Genomic DNA, 27,905 nt, shown 5'->3' with positions numbered 1-27,905 from the left:
TACCTCTTCTTTCTTGATATAATTAATGTTTATAAAGCACTCAAGCAGCATGTCTTTAATTTCTCTACTTTCCTCCAAATCATAATCAAAACAATACAAAGCTTGATGGATACGCCAAAGCCGACATATGTCTGCACCCTGGGAATGACATGAAAAGAAAAATGGAGCTTTTAAATAAATGGTAAGGGCACATTTCAAATTAACTACGAGAGTATTCAATTACAACTCTAGATTAGTCATCGAGAAGGAAGAAATAATAAGAGAAAACATTTTAAAATTTGCAATAGTGGTTTAAAAACATTCTCCTAAACCGAGGCAAAGGCAGGCAGAGATGCCACCAGGAGGAGTCTGCCGCCATGCCGGGCACTGCAGCAACGAACACAGGCCCAGGGTTGCCCAGAAACAAATCTTTAACTTCCTGAACTTGAAAAGCGGCCCTGCGCAGCAGGTGTCCGCGGTATTAAACAGCACAGGTGTAGAGCAGCAGGGAGACATTAAATCCAAGTCTCGATTTAAAGCTAAACAGGAGTTCCCGTCGGGGCGCAGCAGAAACAAATCTGACCAGGAACCATGAGGTGGCAGGTTTGATCCCTGGCCTCAGCTCGGCGGGTTACGGATCCTGCGTTGCTGTGGCTGTGGTGTAGGCTCGCAGCCGTAGCTCTGATTCGACCTCTAGCCTAGGAACCTCCATACGCCACAGGTGTGGCCCTAAAAAGCAAAAAAATAAATAAAATAAAAGCTAGACAACAGTGGCAGGGAAAACGGATTTTAAAAAGGCAAACCAACAATGGCTTGAGGATAAGTTCTGACAGAAACAAGTGTTTTTTTCTTCTTTTTTACTTTTTAGGGCTGCACTTGTTGCAAATGGAAGTTCCAAGGTAGGTCTACACCACAGGCACAGCAATGCAGGATCGAAGCCACGTCTGCAACCTACGCCACAGCTCAGGGCAATGCCGGATCCTTAACCCACTGAGCGAGGCCAGGAATTGAACCCACATCCTCATGGATACTAGTCAGGTTCGTTTACTGCTGAGCCATGACAGGAACTCCAAACGAGGGCTTTTCAATCATTCCTCCGGCCAGCAGGGAGTCAGAGCCCTTGCTGAGGACACAGCCAGAGAGGTTCCTTTCTGTCCCCAAGCGGACTGCTTGTCCTCGGCGGCCACCATGAGATGGGCGGGAAGAGGTGGAACAGGTGTGAGCTTTGTAGAAAGCTGTTGGCACCGGGTGCCAAAAGTTCCACGCGCAAACCCACGGACCTGCAAAGTTCACGTCCTAGAATCTGTGAGAAGGAAGTCGAGCTGTGTGGGGGAGGCACAGAGACACCCCTCAAGGTCCCTAGAGAGCCGCAGCGGTCACCTCGAGGGTGAATCACGGACGATTTGTACCTTCCTTGTTTTCCCTTTTCTTCATTTGCCCAATTCTCTAAGGTGAACGCAAATATCTGCTGGGGTCTTGACAGGAGGAAACTGCTCTTTTTCTGGATGTCTGACTTGTGTGCCCAAGACTAAAGGACGAGAGATGGCCCGAGTCATGGCCGGCCCTCGCACGTGCTCTCTGCTGGCCCGGCTGCCGTTGACGACCCTATCCTGCCCACCTTCCCCGCCACCCTGCCCCGCCAGTCCTTCCCTGAGTGACTCTCATCCCGAGGGGTGGCACGGGGTCAGCCTCTCAAAGGCCACACACCTAGGAAGACGGGACAAAGCCTGCGCCAACCTCACGGGCCGCCCCTGTCCGCCCCGTCAACTGCCCAGCTCCGAGCACCGGGCAGCCAAGACTGGAGGCCATGGGGCCGGGCCTCTCACAAGCACACACGGGCCCACCCAGTGTGAACACCCACGCTTTTCAAGCAAGCGCAGTGAGTGCTTTAGGGAGGGAACCCACCGTTTTCGTCTCGAGACTCCTCCTCAGCAGCATGATGAAAGCGGTCTTGCCCATGTCTTCCTTGGCAGGCAGGCCTCTCTCCCACCATGTCACACACAGATCCTGGATGGAACCCTGCAGCGCGCGTTCAGACTCGGGTAAGGCGTATAAAATACCTACAACGGAGCAGACGCTGCGCTGTGAGTGACGTGGACCGTAGCGTTTCCAGATCCAGCTGTGCAGCGAGGATTCGCTCATGGTCAACGCGCCCGAGGCATTCATGCACATTTCTCCTGGGACACCAAGGGTGTTAATCCAAACCGTTGTGCCCCTAGAGCGACGCCACGGAACGAGGGTTTGAGACCTGGAAGACTTGAGAGCACTCGCTGCCCAGACACCTCACGAGAGAGCCGGGCACGGAGGCCCCCCCCAAACCCAAGTGCGGGCAGCACGCCCAGGGCACACGCAACAGCAGAGCCAGGACAGGCCACGGGGACCCATAATCCGCTACCCACAACCCTCCATTGGGAGGCCTCGGATGCACCGAGAACCCAAGGTAACAGGCTGACAATGGGCCCCCAACTGTCCTCCAGAGACCCGAAGGCTGTCCCCCTGTGCAAACTTCCCAACCGACGGGGGAGCTGGGGGCACAACGTCACCCCATCGTTTTCTAGAGCATCTGCCTGGGAGCTGGGAAGACCAGCTGGAGGCAACATCCCCCAGCACGTGGGAGCTGCTTCCATACAGGCTAGGGTAAGTTCTTAAGAAGACACGGTATTTCCACGCAGGAATTCTGGGCGAAACCGTACCCTCAACAGACGCACAAACCAAGGGACACTGAGAATGACGAGAGTCCACCACAGGGAACTAATCAGAGCCACAGCGGCAGTGGGGAAATTTTTTCCTAAAGAACACTACACAAATTACTTTTCCATCTTTTCCATCTATATTTCTACACAAATATTACATAATCCGATCCTGTCATTAATTTAGACTAGTGTTCCTCCTAAATTAATAACTGGAGTTGGACAGTTTAGCTAAAATTTGAAAAGCACCATAAATTTTAGTACAGTAAAATTCTCAACAAGTCAACAGTCATTCCTCAAGTCCTGTTCATAACATACTTAAAGAAAAAAAATACACGAGTTCCTGTCGTGGCACAGGGGTTCACGAATCCGAATAGGAACCGTGAGACTGTGGGTTCGATCCCTGGCCTTGCTCAGTGGGTTAAGGATCTGGCGTTGCCGTGACCTGTGGTGTAGGTCGCAGATGCGGCTCGGATCCGGTGTTGCTGTGGCTGTGGCGTAGGCCGGTGGCTACAGCTCCAATTCGCCCCCTAGCCTGGGAACCTCCATATGCTGTGGGAGCGGCCCTCAAAAGGCAAAAGGACAAAAAATAAATAAATAATAAAAAAATTTTAAAAATAAAGAAAAAAAATACAATGTCACAAATGCGGGGTGAACTTGAACTGCCCGGCAGTCAACAGCTGAGGAAGTTTAGAGACCACGGCCCCTTTATCAGCTCTTGACACTGGTCCTGCAGGTCGAGTAAGACATTCCTCCAACACTGTCAACAGCAGTTCTTGCTCAGCAGTGATGCACATTTTCACCATCTGCAATATTTATATGGGGCTTAAATGAATTATTTAGGACAGCCCTTTAAAGAATGCTCTTTGCTCACCTTTTTCAGAGAAGGACAAGAGCCTGACTGCCAAGGTCTGCCTCTTCACTGCCGGGGGCTTCTCTGACCAAGTGTCACTCAGCCACACCACTTACACACACGCCACATTACCCCTGATGCGACTTACCATTCAATATGACAGCACACTCCAGTAAGGCTTCATAGTTCTCGTTTTCGTTTATTACAGATACAGAAGCAAGAATCACAGATGTAATGGCATGAATTATTTCTATGTTCTTCCCCTGTAAAGAAAGAAAACATCAAAGCACATGTAAATTAAAATCAACTTAAAATTTAATTCTAAAATGTACAAGTTACCAAAAGTTATAAAAATCAAGCCACGCTTGACACTTATTTTTAGAAGTGAGTTAAAGGTGAACACAAGTCAGCAGTCGGAAAAGAGTAACAACACTGAATACTAAATTAACAATAGCAGGATCAGGAGTTCCCGTCGTGGCACAGCAGAAACAAACCCGGCTAGGAACCATGAGGTTGCAGGTTTGATCCCTGGCCTGGCTCGGTGGGTTAAGGATCTGGCATTGCCGTGAGCTGTGGTGTAGGTCGCAGACTCGGCTCAGATCCCGCGTTGCTGTGTCTGTGGTGTAGGCTGGAGGCTGCAGCTCCGATTCGACCCCTAGCCTGGGAACCTCCATATGGGGCAAGTGCAGCCCTAAAAAGACAAAAAGACACACAAACAAAAGAACAAATAAAACATAAATTAATAATAACAGGATCAAAAAAGGGTAAAACTACACTAAACACACTTCTGATATTCTTGACTTCTATACTTTAAATTCTTCCTTAACTTGGGAGTTCCCATCGTGGCTCAGTGGAAACACATCTGACTAGCATCCACGAGGATGCGACTTTGACCCTTGGCCTCGCTCAGTGGGTTAAGGATCTGGCCTTGCCGTGAGCTGTGGTGTAGGTTGCAGACGCGGCTCGGATCTGGCGTTGCTGTGGCTGTGGCGTAGGCCAGCAGCTATAGCTCTGATATGACCCCTAGCCTGGGGGTCAAACCTGGAGCATATGGAGTACATATGCTGTGGGTATAGCCCTAAAAGACCAAAAAAAAAAAAACCTCCTAAACTTAAATTCTATACAATAGACACTTTTTTTTTTAACAAAGAAAAGGGAAATTTATTTTTGAAAGACCAGTATACCATTTTTGAACCCTGCTCTGTTTGCATACTGTCTTCACCGAGGGCTTCCACCGGCTGCCACCTGTCCACCGGGCTCTCCAACAACACGTCTGTTAACAGATTCTTGAGCCTTTGCCATAACTCTTCTTTCTGTTTCCTTGATAATTCATCTAGCAATTCATTTAGATTGAAAGGGTCAGAAGCATCTTTCTGCAAAATAAACAGCAGCTGTTACATTTCAAACACAAAAACTCAGTTCTGTCCTTTTTATAATGGCATCAAAAGAAAAGGTCATGCACTTAGTTACAAGTTCAAGAGCGTGGCTATAGTTTTCCAAATCTATTCCTAAAAGGACAGAAAAGTACAGGGATTATCAGACAGGAAGTAGCATTTCTGGTGATATACTAAACTCCACCGCCCAGCACAAAATCCTCCCTTAGTCAGATGTTCACCATACCCAGACCTATAATTAGGTTACGAAAGTGTCCTAGAACGAAAGTACCAATGACAGTAGTGGCAGTAACAATGCAGCCACCCAAGGACGACATGCTAACTTTCTGGTCTCTGACATGACTTGGGCCCTGACTTTTGTCCCTGGATCTAACCTGGTACCGTCTGAGCTCCAAACAGCGACAGTAAGGGATTACAACCCTTTGAATAAAACACGAGTCAATGAGGCCATATTGATAATAAAGAAATAACAACCGGTGACTAATGAATGGCATTGGCGTGCTACAGAACAGCAGTGCGTAAATACGGAAGAGACGTGGGGTTGGAAAATCACAATTCTGTGGTCATCATAGTAATAACTGACTCAGGAAAGCATCATCGATGGATGCTAAAGCCAGGGCGTTAAGCTTATCAAGGAACAGGGAACTGACCCAGCATTAACGTGTTTCCCCACAGACACCTGCACAGCCTTCAGAGTGGAGCGGAGAAATCTGGGGGACACCTAGCCCGAGCAACTCATCAAACCAACGCGCCAACAACAGGCCAGGCTGGCAGCACACAGCCGCCGAGGAGGTCCTACCACCACTAAGTGTGCAGCTCCTCCAGGACGCATAAACCAACTTCAGCAGGTGAGCAAACCAGGGCAAGGGGAGGACAGGCCACAGAGCAGCCGCCTGCACCCCTCAAGACTGTCTGTCACTAAAAGGATGGCTGAGACACGCTCTGGACTCAAGAAACCAGCAAGTCAGGAGGGCAGAACACGGAGCATGACACTGGACTGGGCAAAAAGACGTGCCAACACGTGCTGCAAAGGGAGTTCCTGTCGTGGCACAGTGGTTACACAGTGGTTAACGAATCCGACTAGGAACCGTGAGGTTGCGGGTTCGATCCCTGGCCTTGCTTAGTGGGTTGAGGATCCGGCGTTGCCATGAACTGTGGTGTAGGTTGCAGACGTGGCTCGGATCCCACGTTGCTGTGCCTGTGGCTACAGCTCCGATTGAACCCCTAGCCTAGGAACCTCCACATGCTGCAGGAGCGGCCCAAGAAATGGCAAAAAGACAAAAAAAACCCAAAACCACGTGCTGCAGGTACCCATCAGCTCCCAACTCGGAGAGTTTTATTGTGATTCTAAGTGTGGAAGTTCTAGGAAAACATGCGGAAATACTGAGGGATACTGAGGTGCCACCTGCAACTGACCCTCCAACCACACAGAAGAAAATGTGAAGCCTAGGAACGCTGCAGGGCAGGGGCAGGCGCAGGGCCTGGCAGGGCTGCCCCTGGGCAAGGGGAGGGCGGCCCCCAGGGTCCTCCAAGGCCACTTCCCCATCCAAACCCTACAGCCTCCTCTCTGGCTCACCCACACCCGAGCTGGCCAGGGGTGCGCCTGCCCGCCTGCCCGCCTGCGGCTCTTTGTCTTTCCCGCCCCTTCTGTCCAGAACTCTCCCCCATCCTCACGCGGCCCATCCAGACCTCTGCTCTAACCTCCCGCCAGCCTGCCGTTCCAGCCGCGGCTGCGTGAGCACCTCCTACCCGTGTCTTGTTCCTCACCCTCTCCCGCCAGATAAAAACTGCTTGGGCAGACACTTTGCTTCCGAGTGCCAGCAGAGCAGAGCCTGGCACGAAGAAGGCACCTGGGAGGACCTGCCCGTGGTCCCCAGCCCTCCACTCCCCACACGGATCCTCCATTATAAACGAGGGTGCATGGCACAGTCAGCTCTGTTCTGGAACACTTGTTTTGAAACGCGAACTCGTTTCAACACGATCAATATGCTAGGGAACAACCTGAGCAAAAGGTGAATGGGGGGGCGGGGGCTGGGGCATATGGAGTCCCCGGGCCAGGGATCAGATCCGAGCCATGGTTGTGACTTAAGCTGCAGCTGCGGCTGCACCAGACCCTTAACCCACTGTGCCGGGCCGGGGATCGAACCTGCATCCCAGTGCTCCCAAGATGTCACTGATCTGCTGCACCACAGTGGGAACTCCAAAAGGTGCATTTCTTTCTTTCTTTTTCTTTTTTGCCTTTTCTTGGACTGCTCCCGCAGCATATGAAGCTTCCCAGGCTAGGGGTCCAATAGGAGCCACAGCCGCCGGCCTACACCACAGCCACAGCAACGCAAAAGGTGCATTTCTGGTTCGCTTATGTGGGACTTCACACCCACGTGAATTCAGAAAACCGTTCGTGCTGGGTGGAGCCTGCGCAGAGCAACAGCTCGCACAAAGCACACCTGCCGGCTCCTGAGACCCCACATGTGCCGTGAGCCGTGCCAGGCACGCCTGGGGTCCCTCCTAGGCCACACAAGCACCTCTTGACACGGCCCTGCCTTGGCCGTGTCCTGCCCTCGCCCTGCAGCCTGCTCTGTTCTCTTTCTCCCACATGGGTCTTGCAGTTGCCCCTGGGAGCACAGCGCCCACTTCCACCTGCAGACCGTGAATCTTTTTCATGGCAAAGTGTCATATGTACACTAGGGTATCTATGTGCTTCTCGGTGATTGAACGTGTGTAAAACTGCCGCTTTTTTCTTAGGTTCCTCTTTTTTTCCAGTGTGTCTCTGGTGAAGTCTTTAGGGTTGTGCCCTGACCCCCCTTTTCCCCACCATCCCTCTGCTTTTCATGGACTATCTTGCAGAAGGCAGTGATTTTTAGGAATGCACATTGAAGCAGAACTGATTGTACTTGGGAAGGTTCACCCAAGAGATTTCAACCCGACTTAAAGTAAGTCTTTCTTTAGTTCTTGGGAGGTTGACCAGGTGAAAATGCCATTATTCCACTATTCTGCCCTACGTACCATTCACCTTGATGAAACCAAGTGATGCACAATCTTACACGTTCTCACTTTCATGTTTAATTCAAAGTTACATGGTGACTGAGGTAGTAAGTTGAGTTTTTCAGGGTTCATAAATTAAAGCCACTGCCCCATTAACACAAGGACTAACTCAACCATCTACAGGACATGTGCTGCCAAGCAACAGTCCCAAGCTCTCCAGCAGGGGACAGGGTGGCTGGAAGGCACACACCACAATTCCACGCAATGGTGCTACTCTTTTACCTTTTGACTTTCAATGAATACGAACTTAGCTTAGAGTTCCCGTCGTGGCGCAGTGGTTCACGAATCCGACTAGGAACCGTGAGGTTGCGGGTTCGATCCCTGGCCTTGCTCGGTGGGTTAAGGATCTGGCGTTGCCGTGAGCTGTGGTGTAGGTCGTAGACGCGGCTCGGATCCTGCGTGGATGTGGCTCTGGCGAAGGGCAGCGGCTACAGCTCCGATTTGACCCCTAGCCTGGGAACCTCCACATGCCACAGGAGCAGCCCTAGAAAAGGCAAAAAGACAAAAAACCAACACTAACTTAGCTCATCACTATCAGCTAGTCTGTGGCTTTAGTTTACACCACAGAGCATAGTCTGCAACGGCCCAAAGTCCTGAGTCTCTCAGGGTCTGTGCGTTAGCCCTGCGGTCCCGCGTTCTGTCCGAGGCCCCTCCTCCCAGCACGCAGCAGCGGCGGGAGATCCCACCCACTCCCAGACCTCAGCTTCCAACTGGAGCTGATGACCCCTGGGTGTCTGTCTCCAGCCCTAAACGCTCCCCTCCCGCCCCCTCCTGCGTCCACCCTGGCGGTCACTCGGCGGGTCCCGAACTGAGCTCATCCTCGCCCTCCTCCCATCTCCTCATCTCCACGAGTGGCGCTTCAAGTCAGAGACCCAGGACCCCGGCGGGCGGGTACCCATCACACCACCGCGCAGCGTGGGGACGGGCCGCCCTCCCACCCCTCCACCCGACCCAACCTCCATGGGGAAGGACACGGCCTCTCCTTCTCGTGCGTGGCTCTCTTCAATGAATTCTTCATGTGCAGCCCAACGAATGTTTCCAAAAGGCAAATCTCATCTTTCCGTCCTTGTTCCTCTTTTGCCCCACGCGCCTTCCCTCCCGCCTCTTGGTCTTGTGCACACGGGTCAATCTGCTTAAAGCCCCTGTTCTTCTCAGGATAAAGTCTCAGCCCGGGTACACGGGTCAATCTGCTTAAAGCCCCTGTTCTTCTCAGGATAAAGTCTCAGCCCGGGTCTCGCCTCCTGCCTTCATCCTCAGCTTGCATTTCTACACCGGATGTCGTCACACACAAGGTGCCTCTCCAGTCTCTGGAGGTGCCCCGTTGGCTAGAGCGGTCCTCCTCCATGTCCCTCTGTGACGGGCTACTTCTGCTTACCTTTTATTTTTTTATTTTATTTTTTGTCTCTTTGCCTTTTCTAGGGCCACTCCCGTGGCATATGGAGGTTCCCAGGCTAGGGGCTGAACCGGAGCTGCAGCTGCCGGCCTACACCACAGCCACAGCAACGTGGGATCTGAGCCCCATCTGCGACCTACACCACTGCTCACGGCAATGCTGGATCCTTAACCCACGGAGCAAGGCCAGGGATCAAACCCGCAACCTCATGGTTCCCAGTCAGATTCGTGAACCGCTGCGCCACGACGGGAACTCCTCCTGCTTACCTTTTAGATGTTAGGTTCCACTGCCTTTCCGCTGGGATGGGAAACATCCCACGTCTGAATGTGGGTCACCCCTACACCCCTGCCCCAGCTTAGCACGTATTCTGCTGTACTGACACACCTGGACCCACCACAACACTGTAAATAACCTGAGGGGAAAAAAAGGATGACTACCTCACCACGCCACACACACGAAGCAAGAGGTCAATAAATATTTAAACAAATGAGAAGCACGCTACATCCCACCAGCATCCTTACAACTCTCTTAAAAAAGAAAGTAGGAAATGGCATTTCTGAGTAGTTGCCCATCAGCAGGTCAATTTGCGTACAGTCCTGTTTTATTTTTTCAAAAAAATCTTGGTCCCCAAGGATTCAGTGAGATAACTGTATTTCACCTGTGGACATGGTGACTTTAGAAAAATGTCTTACATTAACAGTCAAAAATCACAATGAAGCCAAACATAACACTTACATTAAGTTGAATGAACTGCAAAAATTCTCCAATCAGCTCCTTAGACACTGCTTGTACAAACGTCTCCCGTTTTTCCATGGCAGACCACACTGTCTTTCCTGAGACATTTATTCTGCAGCCCTAGTAGAAAACACAGTCATACTGAAGCTTACGTTTGCAAATACCTTTTCCTCCAAGATGTAATTTGTAGGAAACTGCAAGAAAACCCCTGTGCCGTCTACGGTAGACTCTTGCTAACAATATTCCAACAATACTCCGACATAAACAAGTTATAATATCTAAAAAGGTAACTTCCTTATTTTCTTCACTAAGAATAGTACCAACATGACATTATGTTATTATCATCAGTTGTTACGGAAGTTACCATCCAAGAAAAGAGAAACCCAAACAGCTCTGGGAGGCTCACCTTCTCTCCCCTTTTAGCACCTTCTCAAGATGCTCCTTGCAGGTCTGAGTCAGCTCAACAAAGGGAGCAGTGAGGCCCAGCTGCTCTATCCTGGAGACCCTCACTTCTTAAAGCACCATTCCTCCAACAACAAAATCCGTGTCACAGCTGCCCTGTTCTGCAGGGTGTGGCCCTGGGGTCACCTGGGAGCTTGTTAGTTGTGCCAGCCAGAGCACAGCCCCCCACCCTGTGGGACCAGAGCTCAGGGCCTTTGTGTAACCTCCTTCCCTGCCTGTGTTCCCCTGACAAATCCTATTTTCCACTTACAGTACCTAGTGTTAGCAGTCCCCGATTTGAGAGACATCAACCCGAAGACGAAGTAAGAGCAAAAAGAAGGAACATACATAACAGGACACTTACTTTAAAAATAAGTGAAAGCCTGCAGTTATAAGTAGAACAATATGGAAAATTACTGGCACTGTCAGGGGTCCGTCTCAGGTCCAGGGCTCAGGAGGTCCTGACCCGGGTCAGCCCCGGGTTCAGGAGGTCCTGTCTGAGGTCAGTCCCGGTCTAAGGGGGTCCTGTCCGGAGTCCATCCCAGGCCCAAGGCTCAGGGGGGTCCTGTCTGGGGGTCAGTCCCACGTCCAGGGCTCAGGGGGTCCCGTCTGGAGTTGGCCCCAGGCCAGGGGCTCAGGAGGTCCCGTCTGGAGTCAGTCCCAGGTCCAGGGCTCAGGGGGTCCTGTCCGGGGGTCAGTCCCAGGTCCAGGGCTCAGGGGGGTCCCATGTGGAGTCCGTCCCAGGTCCAGGGCTCAGGAGGTCCTGTCTGGGGTGAGCCCCAGGTCCAGAGCTGAGGGGTACTGTCTGAGGTCCCAGGCCCAGGGCTCAGGGGGTCCTGTGTGAAGTCATCCCCAGTTTAGGGCTCGGGTTGGGGCGCTCTGTCCGCAGTCAGCCCCCAGTCCAGGCTGGGGGTCCTCTGAACTCAGTCCGGGAGGGAAGGGGCCGCGCGTGGGACTCTCTCGGGCGCCTCAGAGCCGCCAGCCGGACGGGAGTTCGATCGCGGCCCATGCGGACGCTGTGGTGCTGGGGGCCCAAATCGCCCCACCCCGCCGTTTCCCGGCCCCCTACCCCCAGCCCTTCGTGGGCCAGCTCCGCGGCGCTCACCTCATCCCCAGGACCCGCCGTTTCCCGCGCTCGGACCAGATTCAAACCCGCCCGCCGGCGCCCTCGACGCGCCCCGCCCGCCCGCGCGTCACTACGCGCCGATCTCGCGAGAGCTGGGCACGCTGGGCGGGGCCCTCGGGGGGAGGGCGCGCCGCCGTGGCCCCGCCCCAAGGCCGCCGCGCCCCTACCGGGCGCCTGGACCCCGCCTCTTCCACTGGTGCTCGGATCCTGGTATTTTTTTGTCCGACGTCAACATGTCTCGTTATTGGTTTAAATGCGAGAAGTGGACGCAACTGCTGACATAAAGACTGACTCAAAATAAAACTGTGACATCACCCTTTATATATATAGCCAGTGAAGGATGGCTACTTAGCAGTTGGATACCAGGTCTTAAACCCGTATGTCCATTCCACGTTTCCCACACTCCGTCCTAAAGTAGAATCTATTTTTGCTATGCAGCGTCTATGGACCATGTCTGTAGCTATATATATATATATATATATATATATATATATATATATATATATATTTAATCATGTGACCAAAATGCTCTAGGTTTACAAGCTTCATTTATTAAGGATACAAATAGATCAAAGCTATATACATTGATTATATGTTTTGATAAGTACCTATTAAATATTAACCTAAAATTTCGTTGAGACACACCTCTTAATGGTATGGTTAGGACTATTTTTTTCAATTTATGTCTCTAAGAATATTCTATTTTGATTTTTTGTTTATAGATGTAAATACTGAAAAATAACTTGCTCATAAAAAAGGAGACAAATTAAAAAAATTAGTAGTAATGTACCCAATTCTTTGAACGAATTTTTTTGTTTGTTTGTTTTTGCTTTTTAGGGTTGCACCTGCTGTATGTGGAAGTTACCAAGCTAGGGGTCAAATTGGAGCTACAGCTGCCAGCCTATGCCACAGCCACAGCAACATGGGATCCGAGCCGGGCCTGTGACCTCCACCACAGCTCACAGCAATGCTGGATCCTTAACCCACTAAACGGGGCCAAGGATCAAACCACATCCTCAATGATACTAGTCGGAATAGTTTCCGATGAGCCACGAGAACTCCACGAATTTTTGTTAAAAGCCAAAAACCGTATATTGATCTATCACCAATTTCTTTCTATCTAACTTGTGTCAGCTAATAACTTAATCAGGCTTTCCTTCAATTTTTGCTAAAAGCAAAGATTTGGAAACCACTTGAATTTCAAAAAGAATTTGTATCCAGTCACTTGAAATCATTTTCTTTCTCAGTTTCCAAAAAACTTTACCCAGATACACTGAATTAGTATTAATTATATCAGTTACTTTTAAAGACAGGTTTGTCAATTTTTTTTTTTTTTTTGCTATTTCTTTGGGCCGCTTTACTGTTCACAGGATATTTTTATTTATTTTGTCTTTTTGCTATTTCTTTGGGCCGCTTCCGCAGCATATGGAGGTTCCCAGGCTAGGGGTCTAATCGGAGCTGTAGCCACCGGCCTACGCCAGAGCCACAGCAAACGCAGGATCCGAGCCGCGTCTGCAACCTACACCACAGCTCACGGCAACGCCCTATCGTTAACCCACTGAGCAAGGGCAGGGACCGAACCCGCAACCTCATGGTTCCTAGTCGGATTCGTTAACCACTGCGCCACGACGGGAACTCCAAGACAATTTTTTTTTAATAAAAGCTTTTATTGCTTGCTTTATATGTTCTCCCCACATCTTGGAAATCTTCGGATTTAACTTACCCAGTTTACGGCAACTTCTAACCAATCCAATCAGTAAATCCAGGCTTTAATGTTAAGCCAATCAGCCAACTCAGAATGAACTTTGTCGGGGAAAGTCTGGGCATTTATAAACTACTGAGGAATAAAGAATGCATCTCTAAGACAGTGGCCAGCAGAGCAGCTGGGACCGCCAGGGTCAAGGAACAAAAGGCCCCCTATGGACCCCCCCCCCGGCCCCCGCAACATGCACACACACCTGTCCAGCTGGGGTCAGGACCCGCAAGAAGACTCCTTGGGGGTCCTAAGGCTTTGGGCTCTGCTGGAGAGGCCACCTGGGGTGACAGCCTATGGCTCCTGTGCCTCCTTGCACTGTTCAAGCTGGTCAGCGCCCAAAGCCCACACCCGGCCTCCCAGCTCCCCCCGCCCGCCCACGAGACCCTGCTCTAGCCCTTCCCACCCACCCCAATACCCGAAATCCCTCCCCTGAGCCCCGAATCCTCAGTCCCTTGTCAGCAAACCCTATCCCTCCCGCCCAGCAGCCCCTGTGAGGAAAGGGCCCCCGAGGTTGCCTCCCTCCCACTGCAAGTGTCCAGAGTGGGTTGTCTCCCTGCCTGACCCAGCAGCCTAACTGGAGTTCGTGAGCAGGGAGGGTGGTTGCTGCGTCTAGGAGAGCACTGTCGGTGGGTAAAGGACCTGAGCCACAGAGGCTGCAGTGGGCCCCAGGAACCCCGATTCAAAAAAGAAACACAAGCAGGTGAAGTGAATTTAACCAGGTGCCTTGTTACACCCATCAGATCAAAACAGTCATTTCAACAACATAAAAGCCTAGGCTTTTGGGGGGCGGGACTCTAACCGGGAGGCAGGGCGGGCACGGGTCCTTCCTTTGCAGTTTTCTGTGGTACTGTCTTTTTCAGCAAAAGCTTGCACTTGGGAAATGTGGATGTATTCAAACAGCAGTGAAGGAAAAAGCAGAAGTAATTGGAAGCTTGAGGCCCTTACCACCCTTCTCCGTCCCTGGGGAAAAGGCCCCACCAAAGGAAATCCTGGGGAGATGGGAGGTGTGAGGAGGGCGCCCCCTGCAGGCGCCCCCACTTTGAGCGGAACGGAGACATAAGACCATTCCAGACAGTCCTTAAAGGCCCCCTTGTCATGATGCCCTCGGGAAGACGAAGGGGAAAGGAGAGCTATCGCCTTGGTCTTCCTCCTGTCTCCTGGCAGAGGGGCAGCTCCTCCGGGGAGCCCACTGCAGAGCTGGGGTGGGAGTCTCTCAGGTGTGTAACTCAGAGACCCAGGTAGGTGGCCCCGGGCAAAGCGTTCCCAGCCACGTGGCATGTCAGTTTCCTGAGCTGCCTACAGAAGCATGATCCCTGTGCGTTGTGCAGACAGATTCAGTCAGAACACTGGGGCACACAACAGGCTTTTGTGTGTTTTAAGAGTATGAGGCTCCCTGGGAGATCCTAATGAGCAGCTAGATGCTGATCTCAGAAAAGATGAGAGGAGTTCCTGTTGTGGCACAGCAGAAACGAATCCAACTAGGAACCCTGAGGTTGCGGGTTCGATCCCTGGCCTTGCTCAGTGGGTTAAGGATCCAGCATTGGCGTGAGCTGTGGGGTAGGTCGAAGACGGGGCTCGGATCTGGCGTTGCTGTGGCTGTGGTATAGACCGGCAGCTGTAGCTCCGATTCGACCCCTAGCCTGGGAATCTCCATATGCCGTGGGTGCGGCCCTAAAAAAAACAATCAGAGGAAAGTGGGACAAACATGGAGTCCATGATGCTGAGCCTACAGTAACCAAGCGTGGCCTGTCAGCATCCTTCTGAGCTAGACGTCCAACACAGGACGTGGTCGCTGGCCTCTCAAAGTGTGCCAGCAGGACCCAAACTGAACACAACCCAGCATCCACCAACAGACAAAGGGACAAACAAGATGGTTCCATCCACACTGCGGAATATTCTTCAGCCTTAGAAAGGAACAAAGCTCTGATACAGGCACCATGGTGGATGAGCTTGCAGACACGACGCCCAGTGAGAGAAGCCAACACAAAAGGCCACCTGGCATGCGATTCCCTTCATATGAAACGTCCAGAACAGGCAGGTCCACAGACAAAAGTAGGTAAGGGGCAGCCAGGGGACAGATGGAGTGACGGCTAATGGGTGCAGGGTTTTTTTGGGGGGGTGATGAAAATGACCTAAAATCAGAGTAGAGGTGGCTGCACAACCGTGTGAATATACTAAAAACCACTGCATTTTACTTTATTTTTGCCTTTTAGGGCCGCATTTGCGGCACATGGAAGTTCTCAGGTTAGGGGTTGAATCAGAGCTACAGCTGCCAGCCTACACCACAGCCACAGCAGCACTGGATCCCTGACCCAATGAGCAAGGCCAGGGATTGAACCCGCATCCTCATGGATACTAGTCGGATTTGTTTCCACTGTACAATGGGGACACCCGCATTTTCCTTTAAAAGGGTATATTTTATAATGCGTGAATTCTAGCTCAATAGAGCTGTTGTAAACGGATTTCGCCAGCATGAGTATCAGTACAGGGGTGCCGAGCTGGGGATTCAGATCCTAGTTAACAGGAATGGGAAGGGAGGGCCAGGGTGGGAACATCCGGGGCAGTGTCTGCAGGCAGCAGGGAGCCAGGCTCGGCAACACCAAGATCACCCGGGCGTCCTCAACACCTGACGATCCGATCAGGCTCTCTGGAGGTGGGGACAGGTCCCTCAGGGGAGCCCACTCACCCCCAGGAGCCCAGGGGAGGCTGTTGGGAAAGCAGGAATGCGAGCTGGCCCCAGCACCGCTGTGCGTTTGCTTGTTCTGGACATTTCGTATGACTCACACACGACGTGGCCTTTTGTGTCTGCTTCTCTCCCTGGGCAGCGGACAAAAAGGGCTAGCCAGTTCCCGGGAGGTGACAAAGGGGCCCCTGAGCACAGCTGTCCCTGAGGGGGCCCCTACATGTGTCACCCACACTTGGCTCTCTCTGCCAGCAGTTTCCACTGGCTACACAGCCCTCAGGCCCTTGGTCAGGATCGGGGCCCTCTGTGCAGTTCTGACACATCAAAGTGAGGCTTGCCTTTTGCAAGTCAGGAGCACCTACTGTATGCAGCTCAGAGGTTTGTCTTGTCTTACCCAAATGAACGACTGTCATCTAGGGGTTCCCACGTGGCACAGGGGTTAATGATCCTGCTTGTCTCTTTGCAGGCACCGGTTCAACCCCCAGCCTGGCACAGTGGGTTAAGAATCTGGTGTTGCCACAGCTATAGGCATGGGCTCCAGCTCAGATTCGATCCCTGGCCCAGGAACTTCCATATGCTGTGGGTGTGGTCAAAAAAGAGAGGGGGGGGGAAGCCACTTACCTTGTTAAATCATTTTATATGATATATATACTATTTATATGAGATATATACTATTTATCTCATTTCTATTGACGATTTTCCTAAAAGTATATTTATGAAAGAGTAGAGAAACTATCATTATCAGCTGTTGCTAAATAATTAAATTCAAGGGAGGGTCTAAATATTTTTGTGATAGTGAGAAGTTCAGGAAAATAATAACTAGAGTAATGGGCCATCAACCCACTAAATCTCATGAGAATGACTTTTTTGTGTGTGTCTTTGTGCCTTTTCTAGGGCCGCACCCATGTGGCATATGGAGGTTCCCAGGCTAGGGGTCGAATTGGAGTTGTAGCCACCGGCCTACACCACAGCTCACAGCAATGCCGGATCCTTCACCCACAGAGCAAGGCCAGGGATGGAACCCGCCACCTCATGGTTCCTAGTCGGATTCGTTAACCACTGAGCCACGACGGGAACTCCTCATGAGAATGATTTTACTGTATTTTGCTGTATTTAGATTTGGCTGTACCTCTAGTTTAGAAGAAGGTTCCTTATTAGACACATCTGTTATCCTGGGATGCCTATAAAACATGCTGGTGGGACCCGCCTGGCTCTTCAGTTCGCCAAGAGGCCTCGGGCAAGTCCTTTCCTCTGAGAGCTGGCTCCTCACCTGGGAAGTGAGTGTAAAAACAGTGGCTCCTCTGGCTCTAACTGAGGCAGAAAGGCGTGAAAGGGCTCATCCTCAAACCTCTAAAAGCCACGAGGCAGAGGGATGGAGGTATCGCAGTGGCTGCAGCATCACCTGCTGGGACCAAGGCTCCTGGGGGAGGAGGCGTGAGTCACCTGCATCCCCAGACTGCAAGGTGGTTCCCTTGCTGCACAAGGACCACACACGTAGGACCTGGGGTTATGACGAGCAGGGAGGGCACCTTCTGCCCACTTCACCTGCTCCTAATAGCTATGAAAGATAGACCACAAACAGAACCCAAAAAGGCATCGCTGTGCCTATGGAGCATACATGGAACCGGAATGCAGAGTGGGGCCCCAGCTGTGCAGGGTACCGACAGGCAGGGGCAGCCAGAGTCTGGCTCCTGGGGCAAGTGGGCTGGGCATGCCCCATGAGGCTGGAGACCTGGTCAGGGCTCTCTGCTTGCAGCCAAGGGCCAGACCGACCCACCTGCCCAGGAAGAGAAGCTGAGAGGGTCACAACCTGGTGCCTCTGGCACAGATGCCGTGGACGGAGACATAGCTCCTGCCAGCTGCCGCCAGACCAAGTCCCCTTGCACGCGGCCAGGAGCTGCAGTCTCAGAATCTCACCTATCGCCAAGGAGCGGGGTTTCAGAATGTTCTCTAAGACCTGCTCTGGGCCAGGGGCCTGAAGGGCAGAGCGGGGAGGGGCAGAGGAGCTGAACCCCACCTCCCCACCCCAAGAATCCACACCCTGTAGACCACCTTCTGTGACCTCAGTGCAATTAAATGCGCAACCGACAACAGAAAGGAGGGGAGATACGCTTTGAAACTTAAAAATGTTCTGTGTAGTGCAGGGAATAAAGAATAAATCTCGGAGCTCCCGTCGTGGCACAGTGGAAACAAATCTGACTAGGAACCATGAGGTTGCGGGTTCGATCCCTGGCCTCGCTCAGGGGGTTCAGGAACAGGCGTTGCCGTGAGCTGTGGTGTAGGTTGCAGACGTGGCTCGGATCCTGCATTGCTGTGGTTGTGGTGTAGGCGGCTACAGCTCCGATGAGACCCCTAGCCTGGGAACCTCCATCTGCCTTGGGTATGTCCCTAAAAAGACAAAAAAAAAAAAAAGAATAAATCTCAATGGAAATGAGAACACATCTGGATTTAAATGAAAATGTGTACTTAACAGAACTTGGGAGGTGAAGCTGGATATAGGGTAAGACGTACAGCCTTAAATCATTTTACTTGTTTTAAAAAAAGGATGTATAGGAGTTCCCGTCGTGGCGCAGTGGTTAACAAATCCGACTAGGGGACCATGAGGTGGGTTAAGGATCCGGCGTTGCCGTGAGCTGTGGTGTACGTTGCAGACGTGGCTCGGGTCCCGCGTTGCTGTGGCTCTGGTGTAGGCCGGCAGCTACAGCTCTGATTGGACCCCTAGCCTGGGAACCTCCATATGCCGCGGGAGCAGCCCAAGAAATGGCAAAAAGACAAAAAAAAAAAAAAAAAAAAAAAAGTTAAGACAAATGGATTTTTAGTCTAATCACGGAAAAAGTAGGTTACACAAAAAATGTTATGAAACTATAAGGAGATGCAATGACAAAGAGAATAGAAATTAAATTCATTAAGAAAAAGTTTTCCAATACATTGGAAAGCCTGAGATCATCTTCAGAAGTGATGATAAGGCATTGAAAACTAATACAAATGTTAAAATGAAGGGGTTATCCAAGTCTCCCTACTTAAAAGGCATCAGGCTCAGAAATTTTTATAGGCAACTTTCACCGGATCTTTAAGAAAGGGCGATTATTATCTTAGGCAAACTGTTTCAGAGAACAGAACAAAAGGAGGAAGTCTCACCTCACAGGCCCATATTCCCAACGGACCCACACGCAGGAGCCCCGCCTCAGGCTTTGCTTTCAGGGACATCCAGGCGGAGGCCCGGGGCTTGAGAAGCCTGTCTCGAAGGCCGGACACACACCCCAACGCACACATTCACACACGTGCACACATCCATATACAAGGTGCAAGGCCTACGTGTGCTCACTCACATACACACTCAACACACACACACATGTGCCCTCCCACGTGTACAATGTGCACACACACCCTCGAGCACTCAGGCTCCCGAGCTGCTGCTTCTATCAGCTCAAATCTCTGGCTAAGCTTTGGTGAAATTTACATTTCACGTACTGTCTCTTAAACCCCAGAATCCCGATTTCATCTTTCTGATAGTTTCTCTTGTTCCCGCTATTTTTCCATTTTGCTGAGAACCACTCTCGAACTTTCCGGGAATTCTCTGGACACAGCTTTATTTCTTTGAACACACTTATTTAAGTAGAAGCTGATTGAAGGCCTTGGCCTGCTGGTATCCGGGCTTCCTGAGGGCACTTTCTCTGGTTCTGTGTCTCAGGTTCCTGTTGTTGCTGGAGACCGAACGTTTGAATAACAAAGTGTGGCAATGCTGTGAGAGCAGCCCCTCCCCCCAACTTGGGTTATTTTTGGCTTAACTTTCTTGGCTTCTCTAAAAGCTGTACTCTTTGTTAGCTGCTACTTCTGTAGTCTGTTGTTAGGTGACTCGGTCCACTGACAATGGATTAGAGTTTCTTGAAATGCTTTGGACCCGTCTCCCAGGCTTCACCGAGGCCCTGTGTCTGTGGGTGTCAGGGTGTGTTTGCAACAGCCCGTCAGGCAGCTGACGACTCTGCTTCAGCCTTCCTCCGTGCAGAGCTGCAACACCAGCCACCGGGGACAGGTCAGGACTCACTCGCACGGGCCTTTCCTAAGCATGTGCACGTCCATCTCCAAAGCCCCAGCAATGCCAGAGGTTTTTTTTTTGTTTTTTTTTTTGTTTTTTTTTTTGTCTTTTTGCTATTTCTTAAACCGCTCCCGCGGCATATGGAGGTTCCCAGGCTAGGGGTCGAATCGGAGCTGTAGCCGCCGGCCCACACCACAGCCACAGCATCGCGGGATCCGAGCCGCGTCTGCGACCTACACCACAGCTCACGGCATCGCCAGATCCTCAACCCACTGAGCGAGGCCAGGGATCGAACCCGCAACCTCATGGTTCCTAGTCGGATTCGTTAACCACTGCGCCACGACGGGAAATCCGCCAGAGGTTTTCAAAGTCCCCTCTGGACATTTATTCCCCAGGTCTTCCTTTCACGGCCACAGGATTTCGCTGTGGTCCCAAGGCTGCTGTATAATTTTTTCCATTTTATTTTCTAACAGCGATTAGCGTTGGTGTGTAAGACACAGGAATGTCAACGTTTCTCGACTGGCCCTTTACTCCGCGTCCCATGCTGAACATAAGCAGCGTGCTGCTGAGAGGCTCTAACAGGGAGGCGGACCCTGGGTGGGGGGTTACTTGAGACCCCGAGAAAAGCAGCTTGGTGCTGCAGCGCAGGGGTGGGTGTCAGCCAGGCGGGCATTGAAGGAGAGGTGGGAGGCACTGGGATGGGAAGGAGGGTGGGGCCGGAGGAAGCATCCAGGAGGCGGCGGCATTGGCAGGAGGAAGCCTGGCCTCAGAGCCACGGTTGGTCAGTCCTTGGTTTGTATTCTCAGAACAATGGAACTCCTGCAGCACGCGGAGGGGTCAGGGCTGTGCTTCCAAAGGCCGCGCCAAGGACGCCAGGTGACGCTGGGCTCCAGGCTCCGCTCAGAGGCGTCAAGACAGACAGACAGGTGGGACCCTGAGCCGAGATGTCCCAGGGCAGAGGGACCGGGGAGGAGGGGCATCAAGAGTCGTGAGCTCAGCTGCCGAGCCCGTGCCCGAGGCTGTGGGAGATCACTGGTCCGAAGTGGAATGAAATAAAGGCTGGGCTGGTCAGAGAAGACACTGGGGCCTGACTAAGAGCCAGTGCCCTGGAAGGAATCCCAGAGCGTAGGTGCTGGAGGGGCTCCCGGAGGGGGCTCGAGAGACCAGCCCGCCCCCCGGGCACTGGGCGCCTCTAACAGTTCCCCCCACTTGTTCAAACCAGACCCACTGTCATTGCTTCTGCACCCTGGCTTTAACCACTGTTTGTTTCTGTTTTTTAACTCACAGTTATCTTTCGGATGAGCTGTTTTAGAAACTGAGAGTCTGCGGGAGCAATGAGGGTCGAACCGGCCGTAACATCAATGACCGGATGCAGTTCTTTTGAAAACCCAAGAATTCACGAACAGCAAATACAAATACTTCCCCGTGTCTACTTTTCAGAGCATCTCTAAACATTTCACTTCAAAAGACAAAGAACACAGGTGAGCGAACATAAAAGTTTTATTGAATAAATACATGCATTGTCATGGAAAATTAGTTGGGCAGAAAGGACCTCCTACAACCCCACCGACAAAAAACCCTCTGCCGCGTTCCGTCTGCAGCGGGGGGACCAGCGAGACTGGAGTTAAAGCAACAACCACAGGATAAACACACACAGGCGGATGTGCATTTGGCTTAGGTTTTGGCAAAGGAGGGCCAACCTCCTGATGAGGAGCATCTGTACGGAGTAGACTGTGGCGAGTACAGCTCAGAGGCCTCTTCCGTTTTCACCTGAAGCAATACCTCATTCCTCCTACTTTAAGGCACAGGATGAGCCACAAAGTGACAGAATTCAAATTCCTGAATGTTAATCATCCCTCCATGGGTTTGGTTCCATGTAGAAAAGTTCAAGTTCCCTTTTCCTAGAAGAACTGACTATTAAGCACTGGTGATGAAGGCCTGGGGAACAGAGGGGGGCGCGGGGTCTGGCCTCGGGGTGAGGCTCAGCTGTCCCCCAGGACAGAGGTTCCCTCTGAAGGCCCATCGGCCATGCAGACAGACTCCTACCTGGGACGGGTTCTGGGCCCTTCCAACCATCCCCTTGCTTCCCTTCTTTCCTTTTAGAGAGAAGGGAGCTGGCTGCTGGGTCTGGGTCCAGCCCCCGCCGTCCACAGAGGGTGGGTGCCGTGCTGCGAACGGGCTTGGTTTGGTTTCTATCATCTTGCCTAATGGCTTAAATAAAGCATTCTCTCCAGGAAAGCCCGACTGAACAGGCGACACGTGTGCCACAAAACCTCTAAGGTGGGGATGCTGGCAGAAATCACTGGTCTCATAAATTTCAACAAGTGTTTCTCTCCTTTTAGAAGGTGTGCCAGAAGCCCGTCAACAAACCTAACTTTTAAAAAATCCCCAGTACATCGAATGCCATGGGCAGGCAAGCAGAGGTCGTAATCACCTGCCTCTTACTACCGAGAGGGCAGGGTGAGGCATTCGAGAGCAGCGCCCGGCGGCCCGCACGTCCACCGGCTTCCTCGGCGCCGACAGAGGAGGGAAAGGGGTCTCGCTGAGGCTGCAGAGGGCCCTGGTCTTCAGGATCACAGCTGAGACCCCACCGCACACGGACCCACGGCTCAAAGTGTAAACAGAAACAGAGCTGCAGGCGGCCGGAGAGCAGGAGGTGCCGGGGCAGCGACGGCAGCCACGCAGGCCCTTGGCGGGTCTGGTCACGCAGGGGTCGGGTCCGCGAGGGCACTCAGGGTGAGATGGCCGGCCTCGCTCTCAAAGCCGGATTTCCTCCAATATTTATACCCCATTTTGGGGTGCATCACACACCCAGAGCCCTTAAAGCTCTCTCTGCACCTCCACCCTGCGCTCAGCGCTCGGCTCCGACCAGGCTGCAGAGCCTCACCTCCCGAGAAGCTTGGGCTCTGCAGGGAAGACGTGCTTTCCGTGATCTAAGAAAACTCTTATTTCCAAATAAAAGCTGTCTAACAATATGCCAGTACTGAGGTCGGTCATTGCATAAAGTGAGGAAACCCAGGAAGTGGTTACACACCAGGAAACCCCTGGGTCGCAGGGGTGTCCAGCGCCGGCTTGGGGACCTCTCTGTCCCACGTGTGATGTCACCCAGACAGATACATGGGCCGGCCACCACCACCTCCTATCTACACCCCCTGACCCGTCTCATAGTCTCTGTGGAGACATGAATTCACCTTTCTTTCTAGGCTGAGAAAACACCGAAAAGGCTGGGAAACTAGAGCCTGACGGCAAATATCAAAAATCTGTCTGTATTATATTTCAGGGAAAGCAGGACTGAGTATCTGCACTGTGTCAGGGATAAGCTGTAACGAGCGACTGAAACAAAAGACATTCCATTTTCTGTAAGAGATTTCAGGTCGGCACACTATGATTTCTGAGCCAGGGCAATGCTCTTCATATTTTATATTTTTACTCAGTTATACATTTTTTCTTACGAGCCACTTCCATGGCCTTCTCAATAATATATCTTTATATGTATGAAAGTGTACAGGTGGATACATTCTCTCATCATTCATCGTGGGCGGAGTATACTAACATTTACCACTCTTTCAGCTTCTCTTTTGAAAAAGAAACCACAAAATAGGTCACTGAGAACGTTTTCCGGCAAAGACAAAAATGATGTTTGTCTTAAGAATCGAAGTTTTCGAAGAAAAATATATATATATTTCCTTGATCCATTTTCTTCCGAATTCAAACTGGCATGGAGAGATTATAAAAAAGAGTCTATTTGCACCGCGCGGTGATGTACAAAACAAGGCAGTAAGAAAGCACAGCCAGACGTCGGCTCTGGCGGGGCGGCTGGCACGCAGCCCTGCAGGCACAGCGCCCACCTCTCTCCTCCACACGCGGGGGTGACCGGGAGACACCAGAGGAAAGGAAACATACAAAACTTAATGATCATACCGGCCGAATATGCCGAAAAGGTCAACACGTCTTATAAAACCGGGAAGGAACCAGAGACAGGAACTGGCAAAAACAGCATCGGTGCGTCCCGAGCACAGGGCTGGGCAGGCGGGGGTGGGGAGGGCGACTGGCTCCCCAGGGACCTACGTCACCACGTGTGGCCTCGTCCCGTCTTCCGTGAGGTCGTACCTGAGACACAGGAAGACAGCAGCCAGGGGTCACGGGGGGGCCCCTAGGCACAGGACCCGCGGGGGGCCCTGTGTCTGCCTGTGGGGACACTTACCACTGGGTCCAGCCTTTGGCGAGTTCCTCCGATGCCAGACCGACCAGAACCTGTGGGTCGAAAACCGCATGTCAGGGTGGCTTCGGGCCTCTCGCCAACCACCCATCTCACGTGCACGACAGGACACCCACCTTCGTTTTGAGCGTCTCACTTTCCCGTTTCCTACCCATACGATCCAGCCAGGACCTGCCCAGTGATTACACCCCAAAGGCCCTGCCAGGATCCCACAGTCTGGACAGGGAGTTACTACGAAGCCTCCGTGGAGATAATTTACAGCGAAGTTGGCTCAAGAACTGCTCGTGGCAGCTTAGCGGATACAGATCATCCACGTACATAAATCTGCTCTTCAAAGTGCACTTTAAGTAAGTTTCATTTTTACGGAGCACAGGATTTTTTCCAAACATACTTTGCCAAGAAGCCCTTTGTCTTTGGACAGGAAGCCCCCGCTGTTCTTCACAGCCACGTCCAAGGTTCGCCTCTGCGCCTCCGGCAAAGAGACGCTGAAATCAAAGCTGAAGTGGAAAAAGAGAACATCTCTGGAGTTCCCGCTGCAGCTCAGTGGGTTAAGAACCCGACTCGCATCCCTGAGGATGCAGTGTGATTCTGGGGCTCACTCAGCGGGTTAAGAACCCGACTCGCATCCCTGAGGACATGGGTTTGATCCCGGGGCTCACTCAGTGGGTTAAGGATCCGGCGTTGCCATGAGCTGTGGTGTGGGTTGCAGAGGAGGCTCGGATCCCGTGTGGCTGTGGCTGTGGCGTAGGCTGGCCGCTGTAGCTCCAATTCACCTTCTAGCCTGGGAAGCTCCATGTGCCCTGGGTGCAACTCTAAAAAAAAAAAAAAAAAAAAAAAAGAAAGAAAAAGTGGACCATCTTTAAACTTCTCCATGACTTTGCTTTGTTTTATTGTAACTAAAAAATGACACTTCTGCTTACGAGACCATTCCGCAATGTTAGCTGTTTTTATTATAGAACTGATCTCTCCTGTTAATTGTCTGGGTCTGGCCCTTCAGGAAGACTCAGCGGTTTTTCTCCATTATTTTCCAAACGTAGGAGGAGAACACTGGAACCCTAAATGTGAGAAAGACTGACCACCAGTGGGTCCCCGCGTGGACAGGACCCAACTCTCCTGGTGTGAATCGTGGGGCCGTGGATGTGCGCCACGGGGGCGTCCAGGCCAGGCGGCTCGCCGCAGGCTCCAGGAGGGTGCGCGACCTCCGAGTCGGGGAAGCAGCCTCACAGAGAGGGGCCTGCAGGCACTTCCGGCAGCGGAGGCCAGATGCTTTCTCTTGAAAGAGAAAGGCCTCGGTGGGGTCGCATGTGACAGGGCCTCTGGCAAAGCAGAGGACAAGGCCAGAGGCCTCACAGGGACGCAGGGACACGGACACGTGGCTGGCCTTCCCACGAGCAGGCAGCCTGAGTCTCAGGGTCACAGGTCCCCAAACTCTCAGAGGCAGAGCAGGCTGCCCACACGAGGACGGGGGCTGGGCTGCCCATCAGTTTCGGACCCCGGTTTAAACAAAGTCGCAAGAAACCATGAGACGTGGCCAGTATCCTGAAAGACGGAATGTACCTGAACGAATGGACATGGGCATCAGTCGACTTCAGGACTTCCCCAGATGCTGGGGCTTCTTTAAGCACGAGGCCTGGCATCCATGCCACACATGCATGACAGGCCGAGGCCTGCGGGGCGTGACCTGAGGATTCATGACGTGTCGCTCTGATGCCTGGTTCTTTCTTTATTTTCTTTCTGGCCAGGCCCGCGGTACACGGAAGTTCCCGGCCAGGGATCGCCCCTGTGCCCCAGCAGTGACAATGTCGGGCCCTTAACCCGCTAGGCCACTAGGGAACTCTTCACCTATCTATCTGTCACCAAGTTCACGACTACTCACTGGGAGGAGGTCTCAGGTACACCCTCAGCGGCACTGGTGGAAATGCCCTGGGTACGCCCGGGCACCAGCAGGCCTCCCCGCGTGCTCATCTACCATCACCCCACGGAGAGGACGCGTACCTCTGATCAAACACGGGGTTCAGCGTTTTCTTGGACACGTGTGTTTTTCTCCTTCCTGACCTCCTCTTGTCTGGTAACAAATATAAGCGGACGTAGGGGTCAGAGCCATCTTCAGAGAAGGCAATGAGATTTCTTACAACAAACCAGAGAACAGCAGGTATTAGAATCTAGAAAAAAGACAGTGAGCCTCACACTGGAACGTACTGCCTGTTCTGACATGTATCCAAGCGCTGAGAGGCTCGCGAGTGAAGCACCTGTCCTCCTCCCCCCCAACTGGCTTCTTGCCGCAGCTCTACAGGGGTGGGAGGTGGCCTGTGCCTCCCCTCCTGGGCCCAGAGCCTGGGGGGTGTCCCGACACCCTGCTCTGCTGCCATCACAGAAACCACAGCGTCCCCGTCCTCTCCTAGTGAGGCCTCACGGCCAAACGAAGCCGCTACCCCGGAGACCCCAGCGAGGTCGTGCAGCCTCCGTCCACGGAACCCTCCCCGGGCTCCTGCTCAGGCTGCTGAGCCCACTCTCTGCCTTTTGTCCAGCTGACCCTTCCCAGACGGGGATGCGGCTTCACCAGCTCTTGTCCCGGGACAGCTGGGCCACACACTGCCGAGTATCTCATCACAGGTGACCTTGAACCCCGTGAAGGTTAAGGGCACCAACCCTTCACATCCCCGGTTCCACATCGAGGGCCAACCAGTCAAAAATCACGGAGGACTCTGGCATGGACCGAACAAACCCATGTGTGATGGGGAGCCAGGCAGCTCGAGGGGCGCAGGTCAAAGGTCACCTGGACAGGCCACCACCTCACACGGTTCGCTCCGGGTTGACCCCAACGCCCAGCGAGGGGGTGTCCTCGGAGCCAGTTAGGCCCTGGAAGTGCCCGTGGTGCCTGCCTGGCAGCAGGAGCACAGATGGTGCCCGAGGAACTGCACTCCACAGGCACAGGCACGTTTCTCAATGTTCTCGTCCGACTCTATGTTCCCACCACCCTCTGTAACATCACGCATTTCCACCACACGTGGACAGCACGGCCACCAGTCAGACGTAAAGGCCGGCAGCAGCCAGTGCCACGGCCTGGATTCCCTGAGTCGATATAAATCGCCTTCTGGAAATTTATAAACGTCCCCAAAGACAGTTCGACAACAGAAACATCTGTTCCTTATCGTGCTCTACACATTCGACAACAGGGAGCGTCACGTGACCACAGCAGAGCAGTTTCAGGGAGGGTTACGCAGCAACCAGATGCTTATGAACAGACAAGGGTACGGGGAGTTCCCGTGGTGGCGCAGTGGTTCACGCATCCGACTAGGAACCATGAGGTTGCGGGTTTGACCCCTGCCCTTGCTCAGTGGGTTAAGGATCTGGCGTTGCCGTGGGCAGTGGTGTAGGTCGCAGACGTGGCTCGGATCCCGAGTTGCTGTGGCTTTGGCGTGGGCCAGCGGCTACAGCTCTGATTGGACCCCTAGCCTGGGAACCTCCATATGCCAAAGGAGCAGCCCTAGGAAAGGTAAAAAGAAAAGAAAAAACAAAAAAAAACAACAAAAAAGAAAAGGTTATGGAAGAAGCTTA

At 52.3% G+C, this 27,905-nt stretch overlaps 2 protein-coding genes and 1 long non-coding RNA gene across 10 annotated transcripts in view; 1 reads left to right on the top strand and 2 right to left on the bottom strand.

Moving 5' to 3' along the window:
• The window catches only part of NCAPG2 (non-SMC condensin II complex subunit G2), a 60,644-nt gene extending 48,907 nt beyond the window's left edge, over nt 1-11,737 (bottom strand). For 3 of the 6 annotated variants that reach the window (XR_002340266.1, XR_002340267.1, XM_021078678.1), the window contains exons 1-6: nt 11,633-11,737; nt 10,087-10,206; nt 4,707-4,895; nt 3,671-3,785; nt 1,885-2,039; nt 4-138 (exon numbers count right to left, since the gene is read on the bottom strand). Coding sequence is in view for 2 of the 6 variants with exons in the window: in XM_021078678.1 (XP_020934337.1) it covers nt 4-138; nt 1,885-2,039; nt 3,671-3,785; nt 4,707-4,895; nt 10,087-10,164 (672 nt within the window). In the remaining 4 variants the exon portion in view is untranslated. Of the gene's footprint in view, nt 1-3; nt 139-1,884; nt 2,195-3,670; nt 3,786-4,706; nt 4,896-10,086; nt 10,207-11,632 lie in introns of all 6 variants that reach the window. The other 3 variants (XR_002340268.1, XR_002340269.1, XM_021078677.1) reach the window with 3 other exon arrangements.
• LOC110257589 lies at nt 20,394-24,036 on the top strand. Its single transcript, XR_002340410.1, has 2 exons — nt 20,394-21,054; nt 21,416-24,036. It is a non-coding gene; the product is annotated as an uncharacterized LOC110257589 (long non-coding RNA).
• The window catches only part of ESYT2 (extended synaptotagmin 2), a 78,172-nt gene continuing 71,877 nt past the window's right edge, over nt 21,611-27,905 (bottom strand). For 2 of the 3 annotated variants that reach the window (XM_021079030.1, XM_021079028.1), the window contains 4 exons: nt 26,343-26,474; nt 24,739-24,844; nt 24,333-24,382; nt 21,611-24,238 (listed from right to left, as the gene is read on the bottom strand). In XM_021079030.1, the coding sequence (XP_020934689.1) occupies nt 24,193-24,238; nt 24,333-24,382; nt 24,739-24,844; nt 26,343-26,474 (334 nt within the window). In that variant the 3' untranslated portion in view covers nt 21,611-24,192. The remainder of the gene's footprint in view (nt 24,239-24,332; nt 24,383-24,738; nt 24,845-26,342; nt 26,475-27,905) is intronic. The other variant, XM_021079029.1, reaches the window with a different exon arrangement.

This window comes from Sus scrofa, chromosome 18 (assembly GCF_000003025.6).
Source record: "Sus scrofa isolate TJ Tabasco breed Duroc chromosome 18, Sscrofa11.1, whole genome shotgun sequence".
NCBI classification, from domain to species: Eukaryota; Metazoa; Chordata; class Mammalia; order Artiodactyla; family Suidae; genus Sus; species Sus scrofa.
This window is presented reverse-complemented; position numbering and strand designations above follow the sequence as displayed.